The sequence below is a fragment of the Lytechinus pictus genome, chromosome 3, assembly GCF_037042905.1.
Source record: "Lytechinus pictus isolate F3 Inbred chromosome 3, Lp3.0, whole genome shotgun sequence".
In the NCBI taxonomy this organism is placed as follows: Eukaryota; Metazoa; Echinodermata; class Echinoidea; order Temnopleuroida; family Toxopneustidae; genus Lytechinus; species Lytechinus pictus.
The window spans coordinates 11,443,935-11,465,758 of record NC_087247.1 but is presented as its reverse complement, the minus strand read 5'-3'; the positions used below and the strand labels follow the sequence as shown (position 1 = coordinate 11,465,758).

At 37.3% G+C, this 21,824-nt stretch overlaps 1 protein-coding gene across 2 annotated transcripts in view; it reads right to left on the bottom strand.

The window, feature by feature from the left end:
- The window catches only part of LOC129255909 (telomerase protein component 1-like), a 57,079-nt gene that overhangs the window by 12,929 nt on the left and 22,326 nt on the right, over positions 1-21,824 (bottom strand). For both annotated transcript variants that reach the window (XM_064096367.1, XM_064096366.1), the window contains exons 18-37: positions 21,184-21,297; positions 20,812-20,932; positions 20,045-20,227; positions 18,370-18,530; positions 16,771-16,924; positions 15,598-15,774; positions 13,746-13,838; positions 11,766-11,898; positions 11,188-11,368; positions 9,710-9,819; positions 8,889-9,088; positions 8,202-8,483; positions 7,246-7,341; positions 6,500-6,624; positions 5,769-6,024; positions 5,319-5,438; positions 4,710-4,808; positions 3,562-3,825; positions 2,695-2,870; positions 770-872 (exon numbers count right to left, since the gene is read on the bottom strand). In XM_064096367.1, coding sequence (XP_063952437.1) covers positions 770-872; positions 2,695-2,870; positions 3,562-3,825; positions 4,710-4,808; positions 5,319-5,438; positions 5,769-6,024; positions 6,500-6,624; positions 7,246-7,341; positions 8,202-8,483; positions 8,889-9,088; positions 9,710-9,819; positions 11,188-11,368; positions 11,766-11,898; positions 13,746-13,838; positions 15,598-15,774; positions 16,771-16,924; positions 18,370-18,530; positions 20,045-20,227; positions 20,812-20,932; positions 21,184-21,297 — 3,148 coding nt within the window. The remainder of the gene's footprint in view (positions 1-769; positions 873-2,694; positions 2,871-3,561; positions 3,826-4,709; positions 4,809-5,318; positions 5,439-5,768; positions 6,025-6,499; positions 6,625-7,245; positions 7,342-8,201; positions 8,484-8,888; positions 9,089-9,709; positions 9,820-11,187; positions 11,369-11,765; positions 11,899-13,745; positions 13,839-15,597; positions 15,775-16,770; positions 16,925-18,369; positions 18,531-20,044; positions 20,228-20,811; positions 20,933-21,183; positions 21,298-21,824) is intronic.

Genomic DNA, 21,824 nt, shown 5'->3' with positions numbered 1-21,824 from the left:
TGGACTTTACTCATTAATTAAATACAATTCCTTGCAGTCCGAAGCTGAATGAGGAATGAGTCCACGTGAATATGAACAATGCACCTAAAAAAAAAACGAACTATAAATATTTGTTATTTCTTGGCTCACAGCGTATACATTGAATGTGATCTTTATTTCTCAAAAGCTGATTTTATTCAGATAGACGACTTGCTTTTTCTCAACTGTTCTCGCCAGTTTTATTCCACCAAAAACAATCATCATAGAGAAAACATGTAAATGTAATGATAATAATTTTCAACTTCAATATCAGAATGGAACACTCGGACATAAGACAGAATAAATGATTTAACATTAGAGTGTACATGGATCCTGCTTGAAATTGCAGAATTCTTTCAGAGGTGGTTTACAACTTTATCTATAAATCATCATGATGTAATGGTATTAAAGAGAATATATCATTCAAATTATGAATTCTTATAATGGATAAAACGCTCTTACAGTGATTGTGAAATTTATAATGCATCTAAGAAGCAAATCTTTGGTCACATGCACTGCACATGGATAAGCATGTATGGGACTTCACCAAAATTGTCAGCCAAACAGTTCACCAATCATTTGTTATATTTTGACTCTGAGGGCACTGGACAGGAAGAGCAATTCTTTGCAGCATAACTTTATTATTCATGATTTTTTTCCCCTAAATATGAAAAGAAATTCAAAAGTTCAAAATGATTATTTCTATCTTTACTGCAACTTTCATTATTTTTTTTCTAAATAAAGTACTCACAGCATCTCTCGTTCCTAGAACCAGCCTATCCCCGCTTGGGCTGAACGTACAGCAGGTTATGACTCCATTACACTTAGGATGCAGTAGGTTTGTAGGTGGGATTCTGAAAAGGAAAATTCAAAGGCTTTGAAGTTTGTGGCTGATCTGAATTCACTTTTGAAGATATCAAATAATACATGTATATCAATATGAATGACTTTATCATGTCTTGAAGTAAATTATATTATGTAATTTACCAGTCAATTCGATGGCTTCCTCTGTGCATTTGTACACTGTCATCATGCCTCAAATTCGGAGGGATCAAGCAGTCTATTGGAAGGTTTCATTAAAGGTCAAGTCCACCCCAGAAAAAAGTTGATTAGAATAAATAGAGAAAACTCAAACTAGCATAACGCTGAAAATGTCATCAAAATCGGATGTAAATTAAGAAAGTTATATGTATGACATTTTAAAGTTTTGCATTATTTTTCACAAAACAGAAATATACACAACTCTGTGACATGCAAATGAGACAGTCTATGATGTTCCTCACTCACCATTTCGATTTCGTTTTTTATTGTTTGAATTATACAACATTCCATTTTTTACAGATTAGACAATAAGGACCAATTTGACTGAACCATATAGTATTAAAGGAGAATGAAACTCTTGGAGCAAGTTAGGTTTTGTGAAAGCAGAAAAATCAAAGAATAAGATCAACAAAACTTTGAGAAAAATAGGACTAGCAATAAAAGAGTTATGAGCATTTGAATGTCGAGATCACTAATGCTATGGAGATCCTCCCATTGGCAATGCGACCAAGATCTGTGATGTCACACACGTACAACTCTCCCATTTGGACACTGAAAATATACCCCAAAACATCCCTTTTTGCTCATTCTAATCATATGACAAACGATTCATCAATGATATAATGTTGTGAAACCTCTGTACTTGTCATCTCATAAAGAGCTAGAACACCTCACCTTGTGATATAGACTCTATAAAAGTGAGAAAGTGAAATAAGTACTAAAGTAATGAGGGAGTTGTACGTGTGTGATATCACAGATCTTGGTCGCATTGCCGTTGGGAGGATCTACATGGCACTAGTGATCTCAATATTCGAATGCTCATAACTTTCTTATTATTCATTCAATCTTCCTCAAACTTTCAACAATATGTTTCTTTGATTTTTCTCTTTGATATGGATTCAGCTGGTTTCAAGGGTTTCATTCTCCTTTAAGCAATGCTAATTCCACATGTTCAGGGAGGAATTAATCATTGTTTTAGTTGACAATGAGGAGAAAAATTAGAATATTTCATTTTCATATAATAATATACAAAAAATGGATGGCATCATCAGTTTCCTCATTTGCATACGGATCAGGATGTGCATATAAGTGTTCGTAAAATTAAGAGAAACTTTAAAAACTTAAAAATTTTCAAAAATTTAAAATCCAATTTTTAAGGAAATTTTCAGTGTTATGCTTGTTGGAATTTCCTCTTTTTTTTTATCAAAATAACCTTTTTGAACTGGTGGACTTGTCCTTTAATAATAACTTTAAACAAAATAATTTAGTTACATGTAGAAGATGAGTGTGAATATTATTTTGGGGGGGTCATGACAGTGAGAACGTTCGTTCCGAGCTAAATTAAACATCCAACTGCTCCACAGTCATGATGAAAAAAAAAGTCTGTGGTACATTTGGAAGTTATGTAATATGCACACACAGAACGAAAAGAACCATCCAATGACATTACATGTAGGTTAGTGTTAAAAGCATCTTGTCAGTGACTTTCACCAACAAACTTGGTCTCAACCACTCAACTGCATGGCTTTCATTCAGTAGCTTCGAACAGTTTTCAGTTAAAATCACCAACAAAACCAAAATGTAAAATGCATCCATATTATTACAGAGAGCAGTCGCGCTTCCAGCACTACCTACCCATTTTTTGCGCCGGCTTTGGCAGCCAACGGATAGGACCAAAGGGCGACACACATGTTGTCGTAGGTGACAGCGGCTGTGTGGGTGGCGTTGGAGTAAGCCAGGCTGGTGATGGCTGCGTGGTTTGCTTTGAGTGGGACTACAGTTGGCTTGGACTTCTCAACCCCCTTGATTATCTATCAAAATTAAATGGCAGAAACGGAAATGTGTTAACATCATCAAAGCAAAATTTGTTGAAATATTCAAGTACCGGTATGAACTTTTTTGCATTCAAACACACACAGAAAAGGAAATGTCTGGCATCAGTTGCTCTCTTAATTATGAACAGCTCAAAATGTGAACAACTGCTACATTCATTAAATAATTTCATGGCATTTAGATTTTTGTAATTCTATTCTTTTTGGACAGCGACAAAACAGATTGAAATTTCTTCAAAACTACAGTATAAGACTTGCACCTCGGATGTCCTTCACCACACCATCATAAAATATATGCATTAAAGTTGATAACACAAGACTGTTCTCAAACACTACTGTAATTTTACTTTATTTATCACGAGAAACTTTATTTGACGATACTTTATTTTCTAAAAGAATCACTGCACATCTGATTTTGATTTTGATCTATTTGATTTCACTCACTTTAATGCAAGTTGGCATAGATAACTTTGCTGTCAACTTTTTAAAACAATTCAGAAACGGCTTTCATGAAGGCAGGTATCTGCAAAAAGGTCTATTCTTGGTCTTGCTTCCAAAAAGAAGCAACTGCTTGATTTTCTATTAGTTTAAAATGCATGTACAGGTTCAAAAGTGTACACAAACATAAATATTGGAATGTAAAAACAAGAACACGTGCGAGACCACTTACCACAGCATGTCCGCTCTCGTAACCCACCAAGACGGCCAAGCCATCCTTGCTATCGTCCAACCAGGCGATTCCTTTGACCCGCGACTCCCTGAGCACCGAGGCAAAGACCTCGCGCTTGCTGGCGACTTCGATTACCTTGACCTCTCCAGAATGGTATCCCATAGCAACGAACTCGCCGTCGGTGCTGAAGGTGGCTTGGGTGGATGCTGATTGGTCCTTGCCCTTGAAGGTAGCCAGCTGTTTACCGAGGTTGCCTGACCAAACCTGAGGACATCAATCAATCAAGGATATTCCTCTAAGTGCTTTACAGATCATTAATAATGTATGCACTTTCTCCACTCCCTTGGGAGCATTCCAATAAGAATATGATAGGAATATAGCCCATTAAACATAATTTCAAGAATATTCCTCTAAGCGCTTTACAGATCATTAACCCGGTCATCGGATATAATGTATGCATTTCTCCACTCCCTAGGGAGAATTCCAATAAGAATATGATAGGAATATAGCCCATTTTACATAGTTTCATATCACCATACACTTCAAATAGACTCGATTTCACCATTTTCATATTCATTTGCACATTGCTTAATACACATTCTTCAGGAGGTCATCCCTTTGGCAGTGAAATTCAACTTTTAACATTCTTATTGGAAGATAACAGACCTGGAATTTTAAATTTGCCTCTTTTTCTATGATATTCATAACAAAAAAGATCATTTTTTTAATAACAATGTTGGGCAATCAAATAATCTTCATGCTCGGAACTCAATCAATAACCTCATTCCTCCATCTTCTCAAAATTCTCAGCCTTGATTGCAGCTAGAGTATAGAGGTTTCGCGGTACACCTGAATTCTTTTGTGGGCATGTGTTGCACCTGAAAAACTTTTACATATGAAGGTAGAATAAATGAAAACTAAATGACCATCCAAACTTGACGTTTTGGCAAGTATAAGCATGTTCTTCTCATCTCCTTGTCTCCGGAAGACGAGCAGAACACACTGGTCAAAACATCCAGTTTGGGAAGTCCTTATCAGGACCAACACATGCCCGCAAAAAAAATACATGGTGTATCATGAACCCGCTATATTTTTTCTTTCTTTGACATGGAAACCTTCAGAAGTTACTTGATTGCAGCTGTTTATACCTTAGTCTTGTGGTCATTGCTCACAGTGACCAGCTCCCTCCCGCTCTGCGAGAAAGCAATGTGGTTGATTGGCTGGGAATGGCCGCACAGACTGCCGACCTGTGAAGAGGGCACCAAAATAAAATGTAAAAATATTTTTCATATTTGTTATAATTTGATTAAGAAATAATTTATTATATGTACTGTACTTATAATAGGGGGCCTTCACACGGCAAGCTCTGATTTTTAGTTAGCCTCCTTTTCTCTTTCAATTTCATGCTGTTATTGTATTGTGCCATTTGATTTACATTGTGCAAATATTTAATTGTTACTATCATTGTAAATATGAAAAGATTGTTAGAGGAAATGAATTTATTGAATTGAACTAAAATTGAAAAAAAAAAGGAGAATTGGAAGATGATAACTTCAAAGTTTGTATCATGTACTATTAGGGAATTCGAATTTCATTTAAACATTGTTCGAAGAATGACATAAATCACAAATACAGTTGACATGATAGTACATTTTTCTAATTCGAGTTGAACATGTGACTCTGGATCTGACTTTTGACAAGGTGCCATCCACTGTTGAATAAAGATATTGAAGTACAACCTAATCATGTGTACTAACCTGTGTTCCGGTGTCTGCCGACCAGAGTTTGACAGCGCCATCTAGTGACGCAGATGCAATGTGACGACCAGTCGGTGAATAGGTGACGGCACGGACGGAAGAACGGTGACCGCGCAGAATCTGCAAAGTGTTCAAACATAAATTGGTTATTTCTAATAATGCCATGTGAGTGGTCTACCTGACGACTCCTGCACAAGCCAGGTTTAGTAAATGGTGTAGTAAATGGGTACCTTTATTTTCTTCAGCAAGAAATTTGTCCACATTGTACTGCACTCAACCCAATGGTAGTAAAGGGGTACATTGCAGAATTTTCTTGAAGTGAAACACCAGTGCACCATAAAGATAGTTGGCTACAGTTGGGTACTTGAGCACTCTGCAGTGTGGATTTGTCGGCGCTATAAGTTGCATCATTATCAGAATTATTATAATCCAATGTCAACGTGTACTTACGGCCACTCTCTTCTTGTTGAAGGTGTCCCAGATTTTCAGCGTGGCATCCCACGACCCGGTGACGAGAAGCTTCCCTTCCGGATGGTAGGACAGACAGCTGATGGGGCGCGGCTCGGTGATGTCCGAGGTCTGCTTGCCGCTGCGGCCGTCCCAGATCAGGACCCGGCAATCCCAGCCGCAGGAGGCCAGGTTGACCCCCTTGGAGTCGGAGATGCACCCGCTGACGAGCCCCCTGTGACCCTTGAGTGTGTTGACCCTAGAGGGGTGATGGCAGGAATAGTGTGAGATTTCGTAGAGTTTTGTCAAAGCATATTGCATAATGCGACATAATCTTATGAATTCCTAATAGACCATCATGTATGTACCAAACTTTCTGTTCAATATCATTGAAATTTTGGACCTCAAGAAAAGAGAAATTTTACCCAGATGTAAGTTTTGCTTATCTATGTTCAAATGCTTTACAGTGCCATTAAAATAGTGTTCCAGTATCCTTCATGAGAAGTCAACCAGAGGCGAACTTTACCTCTTTGCATGGTGTCTAATAAATAACAAAAATCATTAACTTTAAAAGTAATACTAGTTATATTCACAGACTTTTATCACAGGATTCCAGAAATATTCCCCTTTTTAAGGCCAACTTTGCACTCATCAATGATTCATGGAATGTTTTTGGTAGTTGTCATGGTTTTGTTTTTTGTAAATTCATTCCGCTTTTAAGTGGAGCCACTTACCTGAAGCCCTGCTCAACATCCCAAAGACTCAGTGTTTTGTCACGCGAGGCGGAGACAAGACGGCTTTTACCAACAAAGCAACAAGATGTCACAGCATCAGAATGTCCAATGAAGCTCTTTAATTCCTGAATAAAACCCAAATATTCCAGAAGAAAACTGATGAAGATATTTGTTTACAGTTAGTAATAATATAAAGAATACAGTTTTTTTGTTCTTACGCTACAAAAATACCCCATATTTCCCCGGTGTTTTAACAATATTGGACTGATACATACCCATTTTCGACAACAAATTATGACTATGACCAAGCTCAACATGATATAACTATAACTTAATAAATGGAGCCACTTATTTTCCTTACCCTTGTTTAAAAAAAAAAAACCACACAACTTATCAATGGCAAATCTCAAGACACTGTTTATATACTAATGAAGCCAGGGGCCCCGAAACACAATTAATTGCATTGACTACAATGTACAATTAAGTGAACCATTAATCGCTAACCATTGTGTTACGGGCCCCAGGCCATTTAACTGACTGGAGCTAGTTTGCCGTCCAAATGTTATTGATAACAAGTCTAATGCAACAGGTTCACTGTCTAAAACTAGAGAAATTCTTGACTGCAGTCGACATTCTGACCTATCATATTGCATAGAACTATATCCTGATAAATTTATCCTTCAACATTTGACATTAAAAAAAACCAAACGGCGCACAGAGGCAAAAAGAAGTAATACAATATATACCTTGCCGGTCTCCATCTCAAAGAGCTTGAGCTGACAGTTCTTGGTCCCGACAGCAAAGACCTGAGCTCCAGGAGCTATAGCTACACATAGCACAGCCTAAAGAACAACAGATGCGATACATATTTATATTAATTGCATCAATTTTTACTTTTACCATAGAATGCTCTATCTGCTCAATACACTCAACAGTATTGTAAACTGTTGTCAAGGAAATTCATTCTAAGAATTTCATAAATCAAAGTATAGTAAAAATTCAATAAATAAAGTTGATTTTCTGCTCAATATACTCAAAAGTATAGTAAAATTTTGTCGAGAAAATTTATTCTAAAAATGTCATAAATCAAAATATAATGATAATGCTATAAAGAGCAACAACATTACTATTTTTTTTTTTACAATCAAATGTATATTTCAACAGACACCTTCAGGAAGACTATCAATACATACAACAATGCAGACAAAAATCAGTGAAGAGGGTAGCATATCAAATACATTTTGTATAATTCAGTGAGAGAGCAAAAAAATATTCATTTCATTGTGTCAATCACAAGTGTATTTCTATAATCAGATGCTTTCAGGAATGCCAATAATACAAACAATAATGTAGTGCTTTGTGGAGAAAAAAGGGGATCAGTTCCCAGATGAGCCTATTCTTGAATGTCTAATAAACTTCATGATATAGTTCATATAAAGCAAGAAACTTGAAGATAAAACTAGCATCTTAGTATCAGGGGCCTGTTTCATAAATAGTTACATAGTTACAACTATGGCAACTGCAAAATTATGCCAACTACAGTGTACTACGGTGAACAGGGCTCAGCACCCAATCAAAATCAGGATTTATAAGGCAGGGCCCCAGCTTCGGTAATTCCCATAAACTTGCTAAAGGATCCAATGGATTAAACTTAAGATAGATATGTTTATTAAGCAAAAAAAAAAAAGAGGTATTAACATACATCAGTGAACCCTGTCAGGGTCATGGCGCATTCATCAGCCGTTTCTCTTTTGTTCCTCCAAGCCACCATACCCTTCCCTCCCGATCCCGCAGATTCCAGCATAGCATCGCGGACGAGGGAGTTATTTGGTTCGTTCATTGCCTGTTGCCATAGCAACCCTGGGCAGAGGGTCAGGATGTGGAGGTGTCGAGAGATGAAAGAGCGCAAGCCGGTGATGAGCGGGTTGGTCAGGAATTTCTCGCGTTCCCGAAGGATTGCCTTGGATGTGGTGGATGTGTTAGCCTGTTTGTCATCCAAGAAATTAAAGAATATATTAACACGACATTTGATGGCTTTTTAAAAAGGCATTTGTTATTCAAAAATTTACTTCTTATTTTCAATATCATCATCATCTCCATCATAATTATCATTATTAGTGAAATCACGAAAATCACCACCAACATCATCTTCATTATGTTTGTAATCATTAAAATCATCATCATTATCAAAATCATCATCATCATCTCATCACAAACACCATCATCATCACAATCATCACCACCACCATCACCTTCATCATCACCAGCACCAGCATCAGCACCACCACCACCACCATCATGACCACCACCACCACCAACACCACCACCGCTAAAAACACCGCCACCATCAAAGCCATCATCTTCGCCACCACCATCATGACCCCCTCACCTGGAAATCTTCCAGGAGACTCGCCGTCAGCCCCGAGGAGCACTTGGCCTGGATGAAGAACGGATCCGACAGTACATTCTTGAGTTCAGCGAACAATCCAGCCTGTACTAGATGATACGGCATCTCAGTGAGAGCATGGGGATAGTCTGTAGACCAAGGAGACGCGACGTTCTTGGTCCTTGATAGGTGATTGAAGTAACCTGTAAGAAAAAAATAATACAAAAAAAATAATACAAAAAAATTAACAGCATATCGTTGTGTCAAAATGTATTAAAGAAAAAGGATACATTTTTTCCTCACGAATCATCTATCCAATCCCAAATACTGCAGAGAAAGAATTTTCATTCAATACAGGGCTAGAGCATCTACGTTTTTACTCTCTTTGAATAATTTCAAATATTTCTTTTTATATTCCTCACAATTTTTTTCCTCATATTGTGAAGCACCTTGACCATGTAATCATAATGGAAATAATGCTATACAAAATCAAATAATTTTTAATCATATTTTTTTAATTAGCTTTCGAAGATAAATCACCTCAGCATGCTATTTTGCCTAATACACTCGACTCTTCTGTAATAGTCAAGCTTTACTCTAATTTTTTTTTGGTTTAATTTCAATATTTTCTATTCAATTGAAATTATACACAGAATATATGTTATTTCACTGTTTAACTTGTTATTTACTCAATTTATTCAGATGATATTGTTTTTAGCCTAGAGTACCCCTTTCAAATACAAATTTGAACATGTCCTTAACTCTACTATCTTGTATTCAAAACATGATACACTCATTCACTTTCTTATGTTACTTTGCATTACCTGCAAGCAATGCGTGAGTTCTGATCTGGAGTTCACTGGCAGCCCCCTTCATGTAGCGCTGGACAATGGCCTGGCTAATCTGACCATGACTGACCCTTAATCTATGGTCACTGCAACAAAGAATAAAATTTGAAAATAAATATTTCATGCTCAGATCAGAAAATCAGAAAACTGGACAATGAATAAAAACACAACTACATAAATCAGTTTTCTTCTGCACATGGTAAAATATTTTCTAATACCCATCCCCCAAAAAAATAATTTCCAAGAAAAGAATCGCCTTTTTATTGTATGAGTTTGCATTCTGAAACAATAATTCACAAGAAATGGGTTTTCAATCTACATATTCTCAAGTTTAAAATCAAACAAGGGGACTTGTTTAGAAGCAATTCACTTAGGATGGCCAATAATCAACATGCATGACTTTCATATGAAAAAAAAATATGATATTCACGATGCATAAATACCATGGCCTGTATTCTGAAGTCTGCTGGGAATCATGGGAACCTGAAAATGTCATAATTTGAGCAATAATTTATATTTCCAGATCTGCAAACCTTCTACAACCCCCCAAAAAAGATTCTTATAAGGGAAAAAAAGTATTTTTTTACAAAAAAGAGTATTTTTAAAAATTTGTCTCAATGTAACAATCACCAGCCTGTTGTAGTGAGATCGGTAAAAAAACATGTGAAATGACTCTACTTGAAAACTTGATAATTCAACCTTTTAAACATTTGCTCGTAAGCAAGAATTTACTTGTTCTTTTCATGCAACAAGTTACTGGCCCGACAGTGATTTTTCCCGGTCTGGAACTGTCGGACAGGCGCTACTGACAGGCGCTGTGTATAATGCATACTCCATGATTAGACATAAAAAAATAAAAAACAAATCATACAAAAAATGTATTGGTGTATTTGTAGCAAAAAGGAGGAACAAATACTCTAAAAAGGGAATGGTTGGCATGTCTATATTTCTGATGTTTACTTTACTCTTTCATCATCTATTGGATGGTATCTTGATAATTAAACCTAGGTTTAACCCAAGTCTAAATTATAATTTTAAACTGCACTTCTATGGAATGCTGGGCTTTATAACATTTGTTGCATATTCACGGCAATTGTACTATACAAATTAATTAATCAAAATTCATAATCATGTCTCAATTAATTTTTGACAATTTTTTTGCAGCAGGAAAAATTATTTTAATTGGAGAATGACTTTGACAACTGGCACTCCATAAAGTGTGGTCTGTAAAGTTAACCCAGGTTAAAATAAACCATGGCTATCGGAATACCAACCAAGAGGTTCTTATTCTCAAACAGTTGTGAATGATATAAAAAGCCGATAAATAAAAGATGTCCTATCAGAGATTCATGTCACAATTGGCTTTCCATAGACTCGATATCAAATTAAACTTGACTTCAGAATACAGGCCAATAGCTATGAAGATCAGAGACACAAAAGGTTTCCTCCCTTACCTGTGTTCACCCGTAGGTGCCAGCAGAGATTTGATCCCTCGTACTAATCTTGACAATTCAGCTTGAGGTAGCATGACCTCAGGACCCAGGGCTGTACCTATCACTTGTTTGTAGGTGTACTTGCCTTCCTTGAGTTGCCTGTGTAGACTGAGCAGGCAGTGCAGATCCTCTTCATATAATCCTGGAATAAAATGTATACATCTTACTTATTTATTTATTTACTATTTATTTATTTACTTAATTATTTATTCATTTAATCATTCTGTTATTTCTATTTATTCATTAATTGATATTTAATTGTATGATAATTAATTGATTAAGCAAGCCACCACCTTTGCACATTAAGAACCCACTGCACTATTCGTATAGGAGTACGGGGAAACCCCGGTGTAGTGGTCCACCTCCACTCCCCTGATCAGTTATATCGGGAGGAGATACCTGCAGGTCATAGTATTTCAGTTCGCTCTACGCCTCCCAGGCACAGGCGATGCCCAACAAATAATAACTTCAACTGACTTTCTCTTTAACATGATTGGAAAAAAAGAAACCCTGGATATAATGAAAGAGTGGTGTCTTACCATCTCTTGTAGAGACCAGCAATGCAAGGGCCACAGTAATCGTATCCTGACCATGATCATCCTCCAGTCTTTTCAGTACCTCCTGGAGGAGTGTCCCTATGGTGTGCGACATCGCCTTCAGACGAGTGGAAACCTACAAGATAAAATGTGCAACCAATTCAGAGTAGAGTAGGGAGGTGATGTGGCTCGATGGATGAGTATCGGGACATACCCCAGAGAGGCCCTGGGTTCAAATCCCACCCTGGCACAATCTTTCTTTGGCAAGGCGTTTATCTACATTTGCCACTCTTCATGGGTATCCGGTAGGAAGGAATTCCTTGAATGCATGAGTGTGCTCAAGCACCTGAACAGTGAGGGTAGCTGTGCTAAAGCCACCTACTTACAAAGACCAATTTTCTTGTCTACCTTAGCTGGCCTTTAAGGACAGGTTTTTAAAAAAAATCTTATTGGGCACTGGAAGCACAAAAGTGAAAGGTGAATGACACCTTTGGAACAAGATAGCTTGCGTGAAAACAAAAAAAATCAAAGAAACAGATCAATGAAAGTTTGGGAAAAATCAGACAAATAATGAGAAAGTTATGAGCATTTGAATATTGAGATCACTAATGCCATGGAGATGTGTGATGTCACTTGTGAACAACTCTCCCCATTACTTTAGTATATATTTCACTTAAACTGCCTTCTTTTATCACATCTATCAGTAGATCATGTGTTCTTTCTATAGGAGGGCGTGTAATACAGATTTTTAAAGAATACATCATGAATAAAGAGTTTGTATCACCATAAGAAAAAGTAACAAGTGGAATGCCTCTGGCCGTCTCACCTGCATCACGCGATTCAATATAGCAGCAGTGCTGATTTTGAAAACTACTATAACTCGCACAAGATGTTCAGTGATACTTGGTTACTCGTATTTCCACGTTTTATGAATTAGACCAATACACTTATAGAGATATGATGGCAATTCAACAAATACCCCCAACGTGGCCAAAGTTCTTTGACCTTACATGACCTTTGACCTTGATCATGTGACCTGAAACTCGCACAGGATGTTCAGTGATACTTGATTACTCTTATGTCCAAGTTTTATGAACTAGACCAACACACTTTCAAATTTATGGCTGTAATTCAACAAATACCCCAATTTGGCCAAAGTTCATTGACCCTAAATGACCTTTGACCTTGATCATGTGACCTGAAACTTGCACAGGATGTTCAGTAATACTTGATTACTATTATGTCCAAGTTTCATGAATCAGATCCATAAACTTTCAAAGTTATGATGGTAATTCAACAGATACCCCCAATTCGGCCAAAGTTCATTGACCCTAAATGACCTTTGACCTTGGTCATGTGTCGTGAAACTCATGCAGGATGTTCAGTGATACTTGATTAACCTTATGTATAAGTTTCACGAACTAGGTCCATATATTTTCTAAGTTATGATGACATTTCAAAAACTTAACCTTAGGTTAAGATTTTGATGTTGATTCCCCCAACATGGTCTAAGTTCATTGACCCTAAATGACCTTTGACCTTGGTCATGTGACATGAAACTCAGGCAGGATGTTCAGTAATACTTGATTAACCTTATGGCCAAGTTTCATCAACTAGGTCCATATACTTTCTAAGTTATGCTGTCATTTCAAAAACTTAACCTCAGGTTAAGATTTGGTGTTGACGCCGCCGCCGCCGTCGGAAAAGCGGCAAAAAGAGACATTTTGGAGGATCTCCATAGCATTAGTGATTGCAATATTCAAATGCTCATAACTTTCTCATTATCTGTCCGATATTTCTCAAACTTTCTTTGTTCGTATTCTTTTATTTTTCTGTTTCGACACAAGCCTACTTGTTTCGAAGGTTTCATTCTCCTTGAATGTTAGTAAATCCAAAGTTTCTTTCAACATTCTCCAGAAGGGTACAATAAACAAAACAATGAATTAACCGATAATAAATGAATATAACAGAGAAGATACTTGCCTCTTCAAACACTCCAAAGACACGCAGTTCCTCACAGGCGAGCTTTAGGAAGAGAGGCAGGTTGGCCTCTCTCTTTGATACAAGCAGCTTCATCTAAAGCAAAGTGAAACATCAATAATCTATGAAAATAAAAAGAACTGGAAACCACTGCATCATCTTTATGTTGCCTTGTTGATTTGATTTTGTTCTATTTTTTTTTCTGCAGTCTATTAACAAATTTACAAAGCAATGATCAAATGGGACATTACATAGCACACCATAAACATTTAAAAAAATATATAATTTTAGGAATCATTTTTATTGGAAAATATATGCAGTATGGAACGCAGGAGACCATTATCTTGAATGAGGCCTCTGATATTTATGTCATTACTGGTAAAAGGCTACAATATTCAGCAACAAAGCCTGAAGCAATATACGGTGAAAGTGTGTAAAAGCTTGCATTTGGGTGATTAGTAGCTTATAAGCTTTTGATTGCTATAAGATTTATCAATTTCACTTATGGGCCTTGATTAATAATACTAATTATAAATATTAATAATATTATATTATAATTATTATAAGAATTAATAATATATCAATATAATTATTATAATGATTTTAATAATATATTAGTATAGTCACGTATTGTATTACCGGACACTATTATGATTCCGGACGCGCATATTACTGCGTTCGAAAACAATTTCGTACCGTAAGAATTCCGCAATTCAATTTCACAGAGCAAACCATAGAACAAGATTGCAAAAACAAGGCGAAAAAATCCAACTTTTACCTTATTTATCTCTAAAATGACAGAAAATGCTTAAAATATCATATAACATAGTTTTGTATTAACAATTGATATATTTTCTAACGGAAATATGGGCCTGATTTGCCGAGTTTCAATCTTGTGCACTCCTTTGATCAGATTGTCGACGGCTATTTCTCAAGGTACCTCGTGCGCGAGAGGTTTACCGTGATAAGAGAGCCGTCGACGATCGACAGCGCATCGATATAAAACTTGATGACTGAGCGGCGTCACGATCGTGATATCATACGAGCATAATAATGGAAAGTGCCATAGAACATGCAGTTTAAAAAAAAAAAAAAATTAGTTAGCAAACACAAATTTGTTACCAACATCGATCTGCTCAGATTCGATATAAGAAAGCAAACAAAAACTAAGAATTTACCCGGGAATTTACTCATGATATGATAAATGAAGAAAAAATTATAACAATTCTTTCTTACATCATTATAATCAAGAATATTTCTACCCGTCTGGCGCGCGTCCGGAATTATGATGTGATTTGTCACGCACAAAAATAATTGTTTTTCTTGGAGGGGTATGCGGCAAGTGCGATGCAAAGAAAACGGTTGGAAAATATAAGATAATTTTATCATATTCATAATTTTCATATTTGGAATAGCAAGTGCTAATTTTTCTTGATTGTATTTCCTCTAGTTTTCATTTTTAAAGCACTGAAATAAATGTGTCCGGCAATAGGATACACTGCCATATAATTAATTACATTAATGATATTATTACCATTAATAATTGATATCAATTACTATTACGGGGGCGTCATGGTCTAGTGGTTAAGACGTGGGTTCGATTCCAAGCCATGGCGTGTTTTCCTTCAACAAGAAATTTACCCACATTGTGCTGCACTCAACCCAGGCGAGGTAAAATAACTCCTCAAAAAGCTGTGCGCATCAGAATCGGAAGACTAGCTTAGCCGGGGTAGTATAGGAGCGTCTTGAGCCCCTAGCACGGTGGATACGTGTGCTATACAAATCCTATATTATGATTATTTATTATTATTATGAATAATCAATATTAATTATTAATATAATTATTTTTACTGACCTGGTTATTGAATGGCGATTCATCCAGTGTCTTGTGATGGGCAGCCAGTGTACTTCTGACCATCTCTGCCTTGTCCATCAGGTCTAGGGGTCCCAGTTCAACCACACTGACCTGGCGTCTGACTGCAGCGGCATGGGCTGGGGAGGACGCGACTGCGCTCAAGATGAATACCACATTCTTTTCAAGATAAAATTGATGAAAGATTATGGAATAGATATCTAAATTAATCATATCTCTTTTTCATATATCTACATCTATATCTAAATATTTCCAAACTCAAGACAAGACTAAGGATGAATTACTCCATTTTCTTAATTTTTCTGATTACTTTACAGAGGAAAGTTAGAGATCACATTTTCACAAACTGCAATAAATTGCAAAGCTTGGCAATGGATACATTTAATCAAAGGTAGAATTTTCATAAGCTTCTCTATTGAGAATGCTTTGCATGAAAAGTATCTACAGATATTTTAAAACTTGAAATCATCATACTATGCATCTTTTAATGGACTTCTTCAACTGAGCCTCATTTTTTTGTTGCTGACTTTGTTGATCATTCATTCATCATCATGAATCAATGTCAAATCAAATACATAGGCCCATATTCTGAAGTCAGGTTTAACTGAGACCACGATCTAACTCTATGCTAATATTATGCGGAGCCAAAAATTCAAAAATTTTGTTTATATTGATTATTTCTTATTTTTACTAATTTGTTTCCTTTTGCTATCATAATGAAGAAAAATACTTCAAAATGTATCATTCCTAGACAATAATGAACAAATTGGGTGTCATATGAGTTAATAAGCTGAATGTTTACTGTTAGGGATTTGTGCCCCAATTGGCTCTCCGTAGTTAAACCACAACTTAAAACCAGGGTTTAATTTAAACCCCAAGTTCAGAATACGGGCCATAGAAATTGAAAATTATGTCATATACATAGAAAATAACATCATATGCATAGAAAATGATGTCATATCCATAGGAAATAATGCCATATGCAGAGAATAATTTAATTTACATAGAAAATTATATGTATCTCACATACATGGTTGTTTATATCATATGCATACATGTAGATCATAATGTTATATGCATAGGTTTTTATGGCTAAAGTCTTACCCCTAGCATTATCAACACAATACTTTCCATCAACACATATCATGAATATACCTGAGGGATATTCTGTGGAAGCCAGTCCAGGTTATGGGCTTGGTGAGCCGTGTCCATACCGCTGACGCCATCAATGACAATGATCAGCTTGTTTGCCGAGTCGACATGCTTCGCTGCTTCCTCTAGGAATCTTGGGAATTCAGACACCAGGTTCCTGCCGAAGGAAGGATTCAAAACGTATTAACCCTGTCGTGACCGGCTGCTCAGCGGATGTTTCACCCTGGCTTACCGGGTCACATTCAGTGTCACATGTGCAAAACAACTCCATGATTTCTATGATGGATAGAGTGGTCAGAACAGCAATTTTGGCACATGTAGTCAACATAATATATATTTAGTATATCATAAACTTCTACGTCTTACCTTGAACAAAATGTATTTCCAATTATTTAGGTCAGGGGAAGGAAAATAACATTGTTTTACCTCGCGAAATGAGATATCAACATGTCTATGGGATTTGTGTACATTACGAAAATCTGTGCGAGCGACTCGATAAGACCTCGCACACAGAAAAGATGGTGCTTGAAAACGGAGTGAAGACTCGAGACGCGTCCGATGACGTCACTCATAGCGTGGGCTACGTGTATTGTATGTGTACGTTGCCTGCTCGGACCAGGCAGAGTGTCTAATCCATCATCTGAAGAATCCTGAGTCCGCTCGTATTCAGGCTTTTCAGCAGCTCTCCGCCGACGTGCATGGAGTCTCTTCGTCGGGGAATGGCCCACAAGAAGTTCATCACCCGAAGAAGTTTCCATCCTTTCAAACTCGGAATCACCATGAATTCGATCTAATGCGTTGTCAGAATGATCCGAACTTGATTCTGACATCGTGTCCGCGAAATACTCTCCGCGTTGCTCCGCCATCGTGGACCTTCTCAACGCTAAAAAGTGAAATTCTTCGATAGTTTCTCAAACTTTGATGAAGGATTGCGTAAAAACTTTCAATAGAAGTGTGTGTAGCGACAGTCACTAAACGAGAGGCCGGACAATGAGCTTTCGGATGATACCAAACTCGACTTGTAGGGGTGTTTGGTTCGTGAAATATTCTTTTTTTTCGGAGGGACTGATTCTCGTCGCAAAAATGCGACATTGGTAAATGGCGCGGGGTTGCCGCTTGTCGCAATTTGGCGACAATGGTCACGATAGGGTTAAAACCAGTATATTGTTTCGCTTAATTTGCTCGCATTCACTGTATTTAATTTGAACTTAATTAAGTTTAATCATATAAATTCAGATAAACTCTATTTCACAAGCACTTCAGGCTATTCTTCGAGTTCCTTACTTCATTTAAAGAATTGTCATATTTTATTTTCCTATTCTTAACATGATTATATATTTGTATTATATCACTGAAGTTTTTATTGAAATGAAATCAATAAACAAATGAATAACAAAGGATTGGCTATAAAAATGTAAATGTAGCGAAATGTGTGAAAGCTTCTTCAATGTTGCAGATTTAGCTCATCAGACGGTTGGGAAAAGTACACCCCCAAATGATTTTTTGTTGTTGCCTGCATTACAATCACTACGTGTGGAAAGGAACCCCATAGAAAATCTGTTTCTAAATCTTTGAACAGGATAATAAAGAGGTGAGCTTTACTTGTATTCTTGAGGAACTTGGCTCTGGAGACCGTACCGACGGCCGAGCTCGTTGCACAGTCTCTTGAGAAGCGGAGACACATGGCTTGATCCTGGCACCGCGCCGACAAAGTGAACGATGGGATGGATAGATCTGCTCTGTAGAGTATCCACTACAGAGGCCTAGATGAGGAAACATGAAAAGAAAACAAACGATGTAACATTTAAACTTTAGATATGAGGCTGCATGAAATGATGGTGATAATGAAATATTGTGATATTGATATTTTTTAGAATACTATTTGGTTCCACAATACCTATCACCTCACAAGATAATCTAAGAAATTGAGGTTTTGAAACATTTTTTTCTTCTGAAAATTAAAAGAGGGCCCGTATTTTGAAATTGGGTTTAATTTCAACTCTTGTTCAACAACGGATAGCCAACAGCTACATGTACACCAATATCTAAGAGTATAGGTTTGATTTATCACCTTATCTGTCACTTGTATCATTCACAACTATCTGGGAATTACAACTAAATTAGTTTTCTTCAAATAAATGAATTGCATCTTGCACCAAGACAAACCCCAGATCAAACAAACATACATGAAAAGGGTAGGAGAGAATGAAATGCAGAGGGGGGGACTGAGAGTAGAAAGAAGACAAAAATCATTTATAATTCAACGAGAGTTACGTTTGATCAAATACAGCTTCAGATTGTGCCTAAATCTGTTATCAAACGAAATTGAGGTTATACATGTAGGGAATGAATTCCAAGTTTCACTTTGCTAGCATCACTCTGACCCTTTAACCATATCTTACAACTAATGCTGTCTTGCCGCACCCCTGCTTGCCTGTAACCAATAGCATCCCTGTCTCAGGTTTCTTGACAACATCCAAGCACTGTTTGAACTGGTTCTACCTACCAGTAAAGGTCGCTAGCTATCTAACTGCCCCCTCCCTCCTTCACCCCTCCCATCTCCCTTATCACATCTTACCAGTTAAGCCGTCTTGCTGCACCCCTGCTTGCCTGTAACCATCAGCGTCCCTGTCTAAGGTCTCTTGACAACATCCAAATACTGTTTGAACTGATTCTTCCTACCAGTAAAGGTCGCTAGCTATCTCACTGCCCCCTCTCTCCTCACCCCTCCCATCTCTCTTATCACATCTTACCAGTAAAGCCGTCTTGGAGCACCCCTGCTTGCCTGTAACCAATAGCATCCCTGTCTGTGCTTTTTGACAACATCCAAGCACTGATTGAACTGGTTCTTCCTACCAGTGAAGGTCGCTAGCTATCTCAACCACCCTGCCCCCTTCACCCCCCCCCCCCATCTCTCTTATCATATCTTACCAGTAAAGCCGTCTTGCCGCACCCCTGCTTGCCTGCAACCATCAGCAACCCTGTCTCAGGTTTCTTGATGACATCGAAACACTGCTTGACCTGGTTCTTTCTACCGGTGACGGTCGCTTGCTATCTCAACCCCCCCCCCCTCACCCCTCCTATCTTTTTTTATCATATCTTACCAGTAAAGCCGTCTTGCCGCACCCCTGCTTGCCTGTAACCAATAGCATCCCTGTCTCAGGTGTCTTGATGATATCCAAACACTGATTGACCTGGTTCTTCCTACCAGTGAAGGTCCCTAGCTATCTAAACCCCCCCCCCCCTCACCCCTCCAATTATTTCTATCATATCTTACCAGTAAAGCCGTCTTGCCGCACCCCTGCTTGCCTGCAACCATCAGCAACCCTGTCTCAGGTTTCTTGATGATATCCAAACACTGCTTGACCTGGTTCTTTCTACCGGTAAAGGTTGCTAGCTGTGACTGGAGGAACATGTCATGCTGTGCTCTTTCGTGGACTACTTCATCAAGGATCTCACCCTTAAAAAAAAATATCAACAAAACATGGAACTTGTATAAATTATCATTTCTTGAAATGGTAATTGTTTCTAGTTTCAAACCAATGCCCTGGGACAAGAACGTTTATTAAACCAATCCTACAATTGAAATGGAAAAATGAGAACGAAACTACCAGCGATGAGAATTTTGTCTGAGTTCAAGAATCAAGCAACTGAAATATTACATAATTCAGACTTCAATAAGTTTGGAATGTTATACACATTTTTTTTTTCATTTGCCATGAACTTATTCAGTGAATGTCAGGATTGATTTCATTTCAGGGCAAAGATCTCTCTGTGGTAACAATCTACATCACTGTCACAAATATCAATATGCTTACATCTTACTCAGCTAAAAAAATTCAGGCATACACTGTCTAAATTAAAGAAAAAACAATTATCATGCATAACATTGCATAAAAATAATCAATTGTGCATTTCAATAAATGGACCACATAAATGTGAATCTAAATTTATGAATAGTCATTATTCATGCATATGCATATGGCAATATCAACATATAAATGGAAATATAGTAGCTCAGAAATATGCAAATAATAAGCTTACATCTTCTGGATATGCATGCTTGATGTAGTTCCAGATATTGTTGATGACACGGCGGCCAAACTCCTCCAGGTTCACGACAACGGGCTTACCGCCTACCACTCCGCCAAAATGGCATGGGTAACTGGACAGAAAAGAGTAAGATATCAAAACATTTATGGCATGGGTTAATCTGGACAGAAGAGAGTTAAGAAATAAACACCATTATAGTATGGATAACTAGACTGAAAATAGAGAGATATCAATCCATTATGGCAAGTGTTACTGAACAGAAAATAGAAAGAAATCATGGCTACATTGACAGAAAACAAACTAATTTTTCAAATTGTTTGGAATACTCCTGTCCATCAAATCAATTCCTACAAGTGTTCTTACCCGTCAAAGACTTCACAGCCACTGGTACGGATGGTTTCCTTCAAGCTGGCGAGCCTCTCCTTCCTCTGGGTACTCTCATCGACAAACTGACTTCTCAACTTGTTCGGGACATTCCTGAAAATCATATCAAAGATCACAACTTATCAATGTCACATCTTGCAACAGTATAACGACATGAGTGAGATAACATTAATACCTGTCTAAAGCTTAAGGGTTCAGTAATATAAATGACATAAAAATCCATTTTTTATTTTTCGAAATAGACATGAAATAAAAATGTGTTTTGCCCAATTGATCGTGGGCCCGACAGCTGCTGTGGAGCACCAGATCGACAAGGATCTATCCCTTTAATCGTTGAATGCTAAACAGGGTAGCAGTAACTCCCATCTTTTAACGTCTTTTGGTCTGACGCGGCTGGGGTTTGACCTCCCAAGCTCCTGGTTGTATGACAGACGCTCTACCAACTGAACCAACACACCGGACATTGAATTATCATTCCAAAATTCTCATCTTACGAAAATGTCCTGACCATTATATCACTTTTCACTGATCAATTCTTTCTGAAAATTCAAAATGTTCTGTTGATCAGATACGGTGCCCTTTATTGCACATGTTATCATTTTTTTCAAATTAAGAACTCT